This window comes from Meleagris gallopavo, chromosome 10 (assembly GCF_000146605.3).
Source record: "Meleagris gallopavo isolate NT-WF06-2002-E0010 breed Aviagen turkey brand Nicholas breeding stock chromosome 10, Turkey_5.1, whole genome shotgun sequence".
Classification (NCBI taxonomy): Eukaryota; Metazoa; Chordata; class Aves; order Galliformes; family Phasianidae; genus Meleagris; species Meleagris gallopavo.
Genome location: NC_015020.2, coordinates 18,709,298 through 18,720,813, shown reverse-complemented (window position 1 = coordinate 18,720,813; position 11,516 = coordinate 18,709,298). Strand labels below are relative to the sequence as shown.

Genomic DNA, 11,516 nt, shown 5'->3' with positions numbered 1-11,516 from the left:
AAAAACAAAGACCAAAACCAAAGAACTGGCAAGTAAAGCTGAATTTGGGAGCCCAAACCACACCATTCTGGAAAACCAGTTTAGACTGCAGTACTTAGCCGTGTGCCTGCAGGATGGGGTTTGGTTCCTGTGCCTGCCTGTCCTCTCAGCTGACAGACAGAGGTGCTGGAGGCTCTGCAACATGGGGTGTCTGTTTGCATGAACTGCACTCATTGTGTGTAGGCTACCAAACAACTAACAGATGGTTGCAGCTCTCAGGTAATACCAGTCTATTTCAGGCAAGTTAACAATGCGGCCCTCTACATCCCATTTTCAACCCCTAGAGCGACCTACCCAAGATTGTAAATCAGATTTATTATTATTATGGGTAGATCCAGGTGTGCAGACCGTTCCGAAAAGATTTTTGTAGCAGACTGGGAAAGCCCCGAGCACAACAAATGCAAGAAAATCAATTTACTTCTTGTTTTTCTAAACCTACAGACCATTCGTACAGTGTTTGTAAACTCTGATTACAATACATCTGTATTTTAAATTTAAGGATTATCCTTTCCAATCCGTTTTCTGTTGTACAATGAAATCCTACATCAGAGCAAAGAAAAACAATAAATGGAACATTTAGCGTTGTCCTCAAGTGCCTACGGTGAAGGACTAAGAGCTGGTGCACACACAGAAACACAGTTCTTTGCAAACCAGCACTTCACTGTCTCCCTTCTCAGGAGCTCAGTGGCTTAAAGGGTTTCACGTTACAACAGAGCAGAATCAGTTCTTTGGCAACACGGAAAAACAACATGAAAATTGTGTTTCATAGTTTATCTAAAGCAATTAAGTTGTATCTTCAGCTAAATTACTGTAATTAGCAAGGCACTTGCCTTCCAATTGCAAGACAGAAAATGATTGGAGGAACTTTCCAAAATGCCACTGTACTCCTATCATTGAATCTTAAGAGAACTTAATTTTTAGTTAGCTGGTTTGGAATGGGCTCATCTAACTCACTTTACAGTGCCATATTGCTGCATAGTCCTCATTTCCCCCCCTAATTTTATCAGTTGCAGCAAGAAATAATAAACTGAATCATTCAGAACGTAGCCTCCAATTTCTGCTTAGAGGCACCCACTCTGGCCACCAGCACTACCAGCAGTTTTCCAGCACTACCTAGCAGTTCAGTATCCCACATTCAGAAGACCAACATAAATTAAGAAACTAACTAAAAAATGTTCCTGTGTTTCTCTACTGGTCAGTGGCCAGAGCGTATTTTCCAATGTGAGCATGGTGTTACTGCACTGGATTTTTCTATGGCAACCCCAAACCTTCTAGCAGTTGGGATGTACAATGGTATCATCGTGGTCTACAACGTACAGAATTCTGACTCCACTACAGAATTCCACAGTGGGTAAGGTTACAACATGCTGTCATTTCCCACCTCAGTCATGTCTGAGCTTCTCAGTTGCAAATATTATTTGTTTTTTTGCTGTGTGACTAATACAAGCTGCCCAAGGAGGCTGTGGATGCCCCATCCCTGCAGGCATTCAGGCTGGATGTGGCTCTGGGCAGCCTGGGCACACGGCAGGGGGTTGGAACTGATGAGCACTGTGGGCCTTTGCAACCCAGGCCGTTCTATAGTTCTATGATAACAGCACTCACTAAAGGCTTGTGAGCGCTCACGGATGTTGCATAATTGTTTTATTTCCAACTTTTGTCATTATTTTCTAGTTCTGGTAAGAAATTCCTTTGTAAACACTCAGAACTGAATATAAAACATGTTTGGTAAAATAAATATGTCCTAGTGTAAACAGCACATTAGGAGATGTGTACATTTCTATGTTTTTATGAAAAGCTGAATAGCATTTGTCATAACATCATCCAATACAAAACAGGAAATCAGTTATTTTTCAGAAGTATTGTCTTGACTTTGTTGATATGTGGTTTATCTCTGCATTTTTTATTCCAGGGAATGTTCAGCTAAACATACAGGTCCTGTATGGCAACTGAAGTGGGTGGAGTGGGACGTAGGCACAACAGAAGGTAACAAGAGGGAGAGATTGATCTCCATCTCGGCAGATGGCCGCATAACCCAGTGGCTTATACAGGAGGGACTAGGTTGCATTGGTAAGCATTTCCCCTGCACAGAGCTAGTACCTGAAATTACAATTACTTCTTTTATTTCATGTGATGATCTTGACACCTAGTTATCGTATACATTTAAGAGCTGTTGAGAATTCCATTGAAGCATGTGACGGTGCTATGAATAATTCATACCTGTTTGACCAGAACTCTTGTGAATTGCACAGATCTGATGAAAATAAAGCGAACAAGAAGCAAGAAGAAAAAATTACCAGCTGAGAAAGAAAGGAAAAGCGAAGCTCTGATATCCCAGTGGGCAGCTGGGATGTGCTTCGACTTCCATCCGAAGGTAGGCTCACCAAGTCCATCCTGGCTGAAGTGCTATCCTGCGAAACCGTGCAGCAGAGGTCAGAGCCTCCTTTGGAGCTACCTTAACATGCACTAGTCTGGGATTTGGCACTAGCATTTAAAGGCAACTTGGTTTTGAAACAAATTGCTTCTTAACTAGTAACAGTTTGATCCAAAAGGGATGATGTGGAAACAAAGAAGCTCATCCCTGTATCTGAACAGGGAACAATGTTTCAGCCACGTTACTCACATTTGCTTTGGGCCAGATCCTAGGGCAGCTTTCCTCTGTGTCGGTCAAACCTGGTAGAATTCAGCTGTTGAACATCTCCTGAGTCTAGTACTCTGATGTCTCTGCCTCTCCTCATAATTCAGATGATTTCCTTTAATTGTCCATAGAGCACTTGAAAAATTCATCTATTCATCCATGTAAGTCACAGAAAGTACAAGATTTTCAGGAATCACAAATTGCAGCCTCTGTTCTGCACCGATGGAGAACACACACACTAAATCTGATCCTGGCACCGCTGGACCCACTGCATATCCATCTCTGCAACACACAGGCAGCCCAAACCACAGCGTCCTGCCACCTCCACCTGAGCTCTCCAGAGTACCAGCAGTGCCCAAACTCACACAGTTCTTTACATACTTTTTGGAAGTGAGAGGTAGGTTAATCCAGCTTAGGTTATTTTACCTTTATTTCAGGACACTAATCTTTATCTGGCTGGAACAGAAGAGGGTCTTATTCACAAGTGCTCCCGTTTATGCAATAAGCAGTTTCTAAAGACATACAGAGGACATAAGGTGAGTGATACACAGAGGAAGTAATGACAGCAGAAACAGCATTCAATTAACTTCACCAGTGTAATGGTTTCTTTTATTTCCTAAACAAAACTCCTGCATCAAAAGAAACCTAAACTTCTTTTCTTACATTAGGAATGAGTCCCCATAGCAAAAAGCATCACCTACTTACAGGATTACTTTCTACATTAGAAGTTTTTTTTTTTTTTTAAGTAATGTATTAAAGCTTCTGGTATAAACTGTTTTAAAGCTTTAGTTCTGGCATTATTTAAAGAGAACAAAGAGAACAAAAGTAATCTGATTGTCGTGGAAACCAGAGTTAAATAGCTTTATCTCTGGGGGGTGGGGAGGTAGCAGAACTTCGATAGCACAGCACCTCCCTTTTTTGAAGCCTGTGCTCCACCCAAGAAGCTGTCCTTCCAGCATCAGCTCAGGAAGGGGCAGTCAGCTGAATGCTTTCTTCCTCTCCTGCCTTACATATTGGCTGCATTCTAATTTCCTATGGGTACCCATAAAATAGTGCTGGTTTTGCTGCTGAGGTCAGAGGACAGGTAGGGATTTCCGTGAAAGGTCAGCGAGAAGAGAGCACTGTTAAAAGCCATCTCATGAGGCTGTAGCTCTAGACTAACATCAAGTTCTGTTTTATCTCTTCCCAAACTCCAAGGGCCCTGTGTACAGAGTCGCTTGGAATCCATTCACCACTGACATGTTCCTGAGCTGCTCTGTGGACTGGAGTGTTATTTTATGGCACCAGGACTCGCAGACACCCATTTTAACTTTCAGTTCCACCACTACTGTTGTTCATGACATTATGTGGTCTCCGAAATCAGCCTTCATATTTGCAGCAGCTAGTGAAAGCAAAGTAGAAATCTGGGACCTTAGCATCAGCATGTAAGTAATTAATTGTCTCAAAGAAGATTCTGAAACAATAGATTTAAAAGCACAGAGACTAAACATTTTTGCTTAATCGGTATTGTCATCAGATCATACAACTCCATGTCATCTGCTTGCTTAACTATCGATACAAATATTACATTTTCCAATACTCATTTCTCTTTGTTAACCCACAGCCTGGTGATACTGCCAGTTTGGACTGTTTATTAATAATGACTGCATAAAGAAAGCAGTGGAGCAGAAGCCCACTGAGCCCCGTGGGAGCACAAAGCAATTCAGTCATGTTATAAAAAATACTGAAGCACACCTCCAATATCAGGCAACAGGACAGATTTTAGGCAATCAGAATATCTGCTTAGTTCCAGCTGGGATTTTTGTTCTGATAGAAAAACAACACAGTGCCTCACTTATTGCTTTTGGAGCTAATCTAGAGAATAAAATGCAAAATGAGTGACATTTTCAAGCCTGTATTACCCCCAGACTTTAAGCAATAGTACGCTCCAGGCAGATGCAATTTTACCTGTACCATCACTCACACATGTACTTGCAGCTTGGATCCTGTGATCACTCGCTTTGCCGACCCAGGAGCAAAATTCACATCTGTACTCTTTGCTAAGAACACCGACTGCCTTCTGGTGGGAGACAGCAGAGGAGAAGTCGGTGTGTTTGAGCTGCAGGACCTGGCTGCCTCCAGCAGCACCGAGGTACGATTCCCTGGGAAGAGGCAATGTTTCTCAAAGCCTGCACATCTGGTACTTCCCCAGACAGAGGCTGCTGTTACAGAACTTAGTTGAAAATTTAGCTAGTAGGCTTGATCGGATACAAGTAGGTGACCAGATTAAAAACTGACATGATTTCTGCTCTTCTGTATGCCATACTGACAGAAATGTCAAGAGCCAGAAGGAACAGGTAGGTCAACTTCAAGCTTCAGGTTTCAGCTGACTGCATGCTCAGAAGCTCCCCACATCTGCAGCTGGGAGGGCACGGGGCCAGGGTGGGAGGCACAGCCCCACAAAAGGCAAGGGCAGCCAACCAGCAGGATGCCATTCCCTGCTGGCGAGGTAGGAGCAACATGCCCTCTCCTGGCCACCAACACGACAGCCTCAGCTCAACGGCGTCAGCAAACCCACCAGCGTTGTGGCCCTGTATTAATTACCCTCCCTGCTTCAGAAGCCACTACTAATCCTCTTGAGTTGCCATCTGGGACAGGAGAGGAAAAAGTAGAAGGTCTCTCTCTCCATTTCACTGCATTTCAACTAAGTTCTCTTCCTCTCCTACCAATGTCAGTAACTGAAATCAGCTGTGAACCCCCTGTGTCTGCTTTTACTCCCACCAAACAATGGCAAGCATAAATCAGTGCTGATTTACACCAAAGCTCCACTGGGCCTTCCTTGCATGGTCCATTGCACAGAACTGTGGTGCCATCCTGGGTAGAGGAAAAGCAGGTTGATCCCCCCTGCAGGATCTATCTGTGCATGGGCTGGAGCCCCAAATGAGGTTCTGGAGCCTAATGAGCTTGGTCCTTTCAGTTCCTTTCAGCTTTGCCTTACTGGCCTTGCACTCCCAGTTCATAAATTGGGGCCTGTACTTAAAATCACTTCTGAGTTTCTTTTTCTCACCTCTTGTTTTACAGGTTGATGCCTTGAATGATGTAATCGGTCCCGCTCTATTTCCAGTAGCTAAATGATTGCACTTCTCACCTGGTAAACAGTAGGAAAGATTTTTCTAGCATTATCACGAACTGTTTAGTGCTTTTAATTCATTAACTTTTAGATTTGAATCTGTACTGGTTAGAGATACCTTTGAAATGCTTGAAATCTTCCATAGGAAGTCCCCCTTGTTGGATGATCAGCCTCTTGTACCAGTGCACAGATGAGGTCATAGAAAGGCCCCATTAAAGGCTTTTCTCCTTGGGTTACTCAAAAAAACAGAAATGCCTCAAATCACCTCCTGTATTGGCTACTTCATCAGGAACCAGAACGTGCCCTAAATCCATCTTAAGTCCTGGAATATGGCTGTTTGCCAACCACATCTCCCCTTGTAAAATTACACAGAAATGAATGGACTTCTCATCAGGTCCTTCTTGTCCGCCCTTCCCTAAACTACGACCGAGTTTGAAAGCTGAGCTTTGCCAGCATCGAGTGCCCCTGCAACCAGCAGACTGCCCCAGCCAGGAAGAATTAGAGACCAGCTTTTTCAACCTGACAAATTTGAACAACGTCACAATTTAAATGGACTTCTGCAGCTTTAGAAGGCAGATCTCTGCTTCTAGAGACCTCTCCACTGAAAGACATGGGTAGGCTGAGGACATAACCTGCAGTTACAGCCACAGAAGAGGTCCCCCATCATAGGAGCTCTGTGCAGTGCTCTGTCTGTCAGCAGGTGCAGGCAATAGCTGCTCCTGGAAGAACTATGTAGCTAGATGTATATTTTACATGCACAGAACATCCAGAGTTTCTCATTAGCCTCACAATAAATGCCCAACGTTTAAACACATCACTGAAGTTACAGATCATTTGGGATGCATTACCACGTACTTTCCTCTGCATTCTGTGCATTTTACAACCAACACCCAAGCTTACTTTTCCAGGGTGGGCATAAAACGAATCTGTGCATTTCAAAGAAAGACATCCATTAAGGTGAATCACACGTTAATCGTTATTACAAACCTGATCAAAACATGCTGTGTATTTTTTACCACTGGTTATGACTGTTTACCGATGCTACTGGTAAAAAAATGAGCTTTCAAGGCTGTAGCACACCATAACTCGCCCTGCACATCGTGTAAACTAATTAACTGCAACATTATGGGGCTGGAAAAACACTTGTGGTGCTAGGAAGTGCTAAGGATCATATATATTTTGTTCCTAAATATGGAATTTCTGACCTCCTAATTGCCCAATTTTCCCTTTGAAGCATTTTATTGCAGGATTTTTTTTTTTTAAAATCAGAGTTTACAGCAACAGTAGCCAACAACATCCAGGCAGGGCTGGGCCGCTCTGATAGCACAACTGGTCCACTGACCTCTAGTCCCAGAGCCGCTCCACTCTGGCTTTCAGATACTTATCAGTAGGAAAAGGCTGGCAGGATGCTGATCCTTAGCTGTCCTGTGCTTTCCCAGTGCCATCGCCCCTCTTCTCTGTGTCTTTTGAGTAAGGCCTTCTGTCCATAGAGGACTGCAAAGCAAATAGCTATGGATGCAAGGTGTGGAACAACAACAGCACCTCCATAGCTTGCTACAGGAAGCTCACTGTGCTCAAAGCCCCGCGTGCTCAGCACACAATGCCCTTCTGCTCAGCTCTGCCTGCACAGCACAGGGGCTGCCTGGTCCTCAGCCTGCTCTGATGTACGATGCACAGCTGCCAGCAGCACGAGGGGATGCTCAGCAGGAGGACGAAGCAGGGGTGTGCAACTGAGGGTGACCATGGAAGAAGTCAATTCCCATCTTTATTTGGGATCACAGATAGAGCAAGGCCCCACATCACTTACGTGGTGCTGACAGGCACAACTGGGCAACGGGCTGCAAGGGAAGTGCATGGAGATGAAACCCATTACCTACAAAACACATAATAAATATTTTTGCAGCACATATGCATTAACAGCACTGATGTCAGCCCATTTCCTATAAACATGTTATGCTACAAGTACTCCTACTGTAAAGCAGTTACACAGTCCTAAGACGTCTTTAACACCCAAACAAACCCCCGAGGCACTTAAAACATCACCACAAACACAATTGGTTCTGGCAAACATGAGGTCACCCTGCAGCGAGCTGCTGCCCAGTGGAGCGGATGGGCCACCCCTATAAATGGGAGCTTCCAGCATCATTCCCCACCTCAGCCCCACAGAGAGCTCCTTCGCTGCCCTTCCAGCCCCAAAACCCAGAATGAGGAGCACACTGCTGGCCCTGGCTGCGCTCTGCCTGCTGGCTGTGCTGCACAGAGCCGAAGGGGAAGGCAATGCTGTGAAGCTCTGCGGGAGAGACTTTGTCAGAGCCATCGTCTTCACCTGTGGCGGCTCCCGGTGGAAGAGGGACCTGGCTAATTACCAGTACCTGTTTGGTAAGTACTAATTAATGCATTACCTATCACCCTGCTATCAACTAATTCATGACAGGCTTATCCCAGTGCTGGGTGTGCCTGACTGTGAGGGGGCTCAGGAGGAGCAAACTGAGCTGGGAGGTGCATCCCAAGCACAGCAGCACAGGCTTCACCCTGAGACAGCACAGCTTCACATATGTGAGTATGTGATCCGTGCTTCCTCGCAGCTTGCTTTCTTAGCTCCACATGCTGTTTTGCTGAATGGAAAAGGTACGGATCCAGGTGCTGCAAGTCATTGCGAGGAGCTGTGAGCTAGGTCCAAGGTTATGGCAGGACAGCCCTGTGCTATGATATGGACATGTCACACGGGAGCCTTGCTGCAGTTAGCACGTGTTCCACCTTCAGCTCGAGGAGCTCACACTTCTTTCCCACTCTAACCCAGAAAATACACGAACAATTTGAGAATATTAGGATTAAGAATATAGAATGTGAGACACGTAACCTTCCCACGTTGTTGTGTACTCAGCTATTGCATGCACTGCTGGAGATCTGTACTCTGATCACAATAACTAGAGAAAAAAGAAGATAGATGAGGCAGATGACAGGAGCAGGGGCTTCCCACATTTTCTATGCAATACAATCTGCCTGTTTGGACAATACTGTTGTAGCAGCAGCTTTCAACAGAAAAACCAATGCCATCAATGCAGTGTGCAGTGTGAACGAAGCCAGACAGCCCCTATAGCTGTATGAACTCCAGGAGTTTGTGCCCAGATATACCGTGGTGTTTTGAATGCACATAATTAGAAGCATAAGTGAACATCCAGGAGTTTGGGTGCTGGATTTGTTAGCACGTCTGTGTTTCAGGAAACCACAAGCTGTTCTAGTTCCATCCTCTGAAGGACGTAGATCAGCATCAGGCTGAGAGGCACGAAATCTAACCGTCAGCTTCTAATTCCTTGCAGCAGAGAGCAGCGAGAGCTCCCTGTCCTCGTCCCAGGAGAGCGGCGGTTCCTCGGAGCCCTCCCCATTCGCAGCACAGGGGCTGGGAGCTGCTGATGAGCAGAGCCAGGAGGGCAGAGCCCAGGAGGAGCGCGAGGTGCAGCGCAGCAGGAAGGTGGCTGTGCTCAAGAAGCGCGAGGTGGCCAAACTGCTCACCACGTCCTGCTGCAGCGTCGGCTGCAGTGAGAGGGACATCAGCCTGCTGTGCTAACGCAGCCGCTGCTGGGGAGGTTGGAGGCTGTCGCTTGAAGGTATTAAAACAATCATGACATAAAGCACGGTTCTTTTATTCTTTTATTCTTTAAAGTATGCGGAGGGGCAAAGGCCGAGTGGTGGGAGCTGCAGTGACAACGCGGGTGGGTTTGTTGGCATTCTACAAAGTACTACAGTGTTTTAGCACTGCAGTTGTAGAAGTGAGTACAAATATCTCCTCCCATCTAACTCCTGTCTTTGCACATAAGAAGCTGTAACACAGCAAGCTACTGCGTGCGTTCTACAAAAATCCAAGAGCGGCTTTTGGACCTGGGTATCAACTGCGAGACAGGGGTAGCAACAAGCATCTGCTGGGACCAAAATGAGAAGAGCAGCGAGCACGTGGCTCTGTGCAGGGCAGCACAGCACGGGGACTGCTGCAGCAGGTCACACAGTGACCCCTCTGTCTGCCCTCAAAACACACAGGAGGAGTCGTGATTTATTTCCCATTTATCTGACATCCTGCCCAGCGGGCAGTCAATTTGCAACTGGACAGATGGGAAATATATTTCTGAGCTCAGAGAGATGCATTTCTCCTGTTATCTATAGGGAGGTAGCAGCTGAGAAAGACAATTTCTTTTTCGCTTGATTCAGGCACCTTAAATAAAAGGGGCCAGACATGTCAGATCAATATAATCCAAACATGATTAATTTAAAGGCATTTACCACTTGATTTGGAAAATGATGGGATGGCCAGCCCCATCTCCAAGAACAACTCTGCCTTCTGCATGGCCACACACACTGGGACCCTGCATGAGCAGCGCAGTGATTGCACGGGGCCTGGGCTGAGCTGCCCCATCATGTGGATTGGTTCCAAATGCATTTGTTTTGTCTTCTAAAAACCACTCTGATTCCTTGAAGGATCATGCACTCACAGGAAATTCAAGGAGAAAAAGTGTTATGGGGACACCCAGTGCTGAAAGCAGCCAAAGGTGCAAAATAGCATCCTACAGAAAATCACTAACCAGGGAAAGCCCTGGGGAATACAATGATAGGTCAGGGAAACCACGCTTCTAAGCAGGTGAATGTTGCCTTGGTCCCTCACTGCTGCTCTCAGCAACAGGAGGACTCAGACTGAAATTAATTTCTCCTGCTGCTAAAAGCTGCGACCTCGCTATTCAAAATAGACAGCATAGACGTTTGCAAGAGCGAACAGCGAGGTGTTTTTGAAGACATAGGATGAAAACGTATCCGTGGTGGGATCCCACAGGCATCTGCTGCCGATCTGCATGCCCTGCCCGTTCAGCTGCCCGATGTGTGTCACCACAACGATTTTGTACCTCGGCAGCACCAGGTCCTTCACCCGAGCTTTGATCACCTGCAGGAGAGAGGTTGTGCTGGGACTCACCCGGTGAGCTTTGCACAGGGGGTGCTCAGCAACGGGGTGTTCTGGGGTGGAAAGTGCCAGCACGGCACAGCTCAGCCCTTGTGACAGTCCTGATGACAATCATAGAACTGTTTGAGCTGGAAGGGATCCTCAGAGGCCACCTGGTCTCACTCCCTGCAGTGAGCAGGGACACCCACAGCTCCACAGGTGCTCAGAGCCCCACCCCTGACATTGGGTGTCTGCAGGGCTGGGGCACCACTGCCTCTCTAGGCACCCTGCAGCAGGTCAAACTCGTAGTTTTCGAAGCACCGAGGCAGTGAGTGTGTGAGAACCAACACTTCCATTGCTAAAAGCAGGCACAGCTCTCTGCTTCATTACAGGAACACAAGGGCAGACATTAAGCAAGAAGACACTGCAGGTGGGCACAGTGTTCTTGATGAGATCACTTCCCTGTGGGCATTCACACTGACAGGCAGCTCTGCTTGTCCTGCGCTGCCGAGCTCGAGGGCCAAACCAGCTGTAAGGCCGAAGGCTCAGGACAGCAGCACAAAACCACAGAATCCCAGCGTGGCTGGGCTGGAAGGGGCCACAAAGCCCCACGTGTGGGCTGGGCGACTCCCCCAGCTGCAGCTGCTCACGGCCGCGGATGGGACACTCGCAGCTCTGGGTGAAGAACATCCGTGACGTCCTTCCAACCCAGGCACGGCGCAGGGGCGGCAGCGCCTTCATCCCACGCGGAGCTCACACACACCCGTGCGGCCGCGCCGCCGCGAAGCGGCGACCTCCCGCCCCTCTCC

At 46.8% G+C, this 11,516-nt stretch overlaps 2 protein-coding genes across 4 annotated transcripts; both read left to right on the top strand.

Moving 5' to 3' along the window:
• The first annotated feature begins 241 nt into the window (after window positions 1-241).
• On the top strand, window positions 242-6,597 carry WDR78 (WD repeat domain 78). Of its 3 annotated transcripts, XM_019618716.2 has the most exons (8): window positions 246-1,390; window positions 1,949-2,106; window positions 2,289-2,410; window positions 3,112-3,210; window positions 3,872-4,098; window positions 4,652-4,805; window positions 5,735-5,804; window positions 6,156-6,597. In XM_019618716.2, the coding sequence occupies exons 1-7, from the start codon at window positions 1,212-1,214 to the stop codon at window positions 5,786-5,788; spliced, it is 993 nt and encodes a 330-aa protein (XP_019474261.1). In that variant the 5' UTR covers window positions 246-1,211; the 3' UTR covers window positions 5,789-5,804; window positions 6,156-6,597. The 3 variants fall into 3 exon arrangements, with proteins under 3 accessions (XP_019474262.1, XP_019474261.1, XP_031410753.1); XM_031554893.1 differs by having other exon boundaries at window positions 5,735-6,597; XM_019618717.2 differs by lacking the exons at window positions 4,652-4,805; window positions 5,735-5,804; window positions 6,156-6,597 and adding an exon at window positions 4,278-4,638 and having other exon boundaries at window positions 242-1,390.
• Window positions 6,598-7,923: 1,326 nt separating this feature from the next.
• Window positions 7,924-9,529, top strand: INSL5 (insulin like 5). The gene is made up of 2 exons (XM_010716025.2): window positions 7,924-8,162; window positions 9,104-9,529. The coding sequence occupies exons 1-2, from the start codon at window positions 7,988-7,990 to the stop codon at window positions 9,349-9,351; spliced, it is 423 nt and encodes a 140-aa protein (XP_010714327.1). The 5' UTR covers window positions 7,924-7,987; the 3' UTR covers window positions 9,352-9,529.
• The last annotated feature ends 1,987 nt before the right edge of the window (window positions 9,530-11,516 follow it).

What these genes read in the sequence shown, in the direction of transcription:
- WDR78 (XM_019618716.2), top strand. Translation starts at nt 1,212, where the DNA reads ATGTTCCTGTGTTTCTCTACTGGTCAGTGGCCAGAGCGTATTTTCCAA. An exon ending in AGACATACAGAGGACATAAG is followed by an intron (nt 3,211 to 3,871) that starts GTGAGTGATACA and finishes CCAAACTCCAAG; the next exon opens with GGCCCTGTGTACAGAGTCGC. An exon ending in CTGCCTCCAGCAGCACCGAG is followed by an intron (nt 4,806 to 5,734) that starts GTACGATTCCCT and finishes CTTGTTTTACAG; the next exon opens with GTTGATGCCTTGAATGATGT.
- INSL5 (XM_010716025.2), top strand. Translation starts at nt 7,988, where the DNA reads ATGAGGAGCACACTGCTGGCCCTGGCTGCGCTCTGCCTGCTGGCTGTG. An exon ending in TAATTACCAGTACCTGTTTG is followed by an intron (nt 8,163 to 9,103) that starts GTAAGTACTAAT and finishes AATTCCTTGCAG; the next exon opens with CAGAGAGCAGCGAGAGCTCC.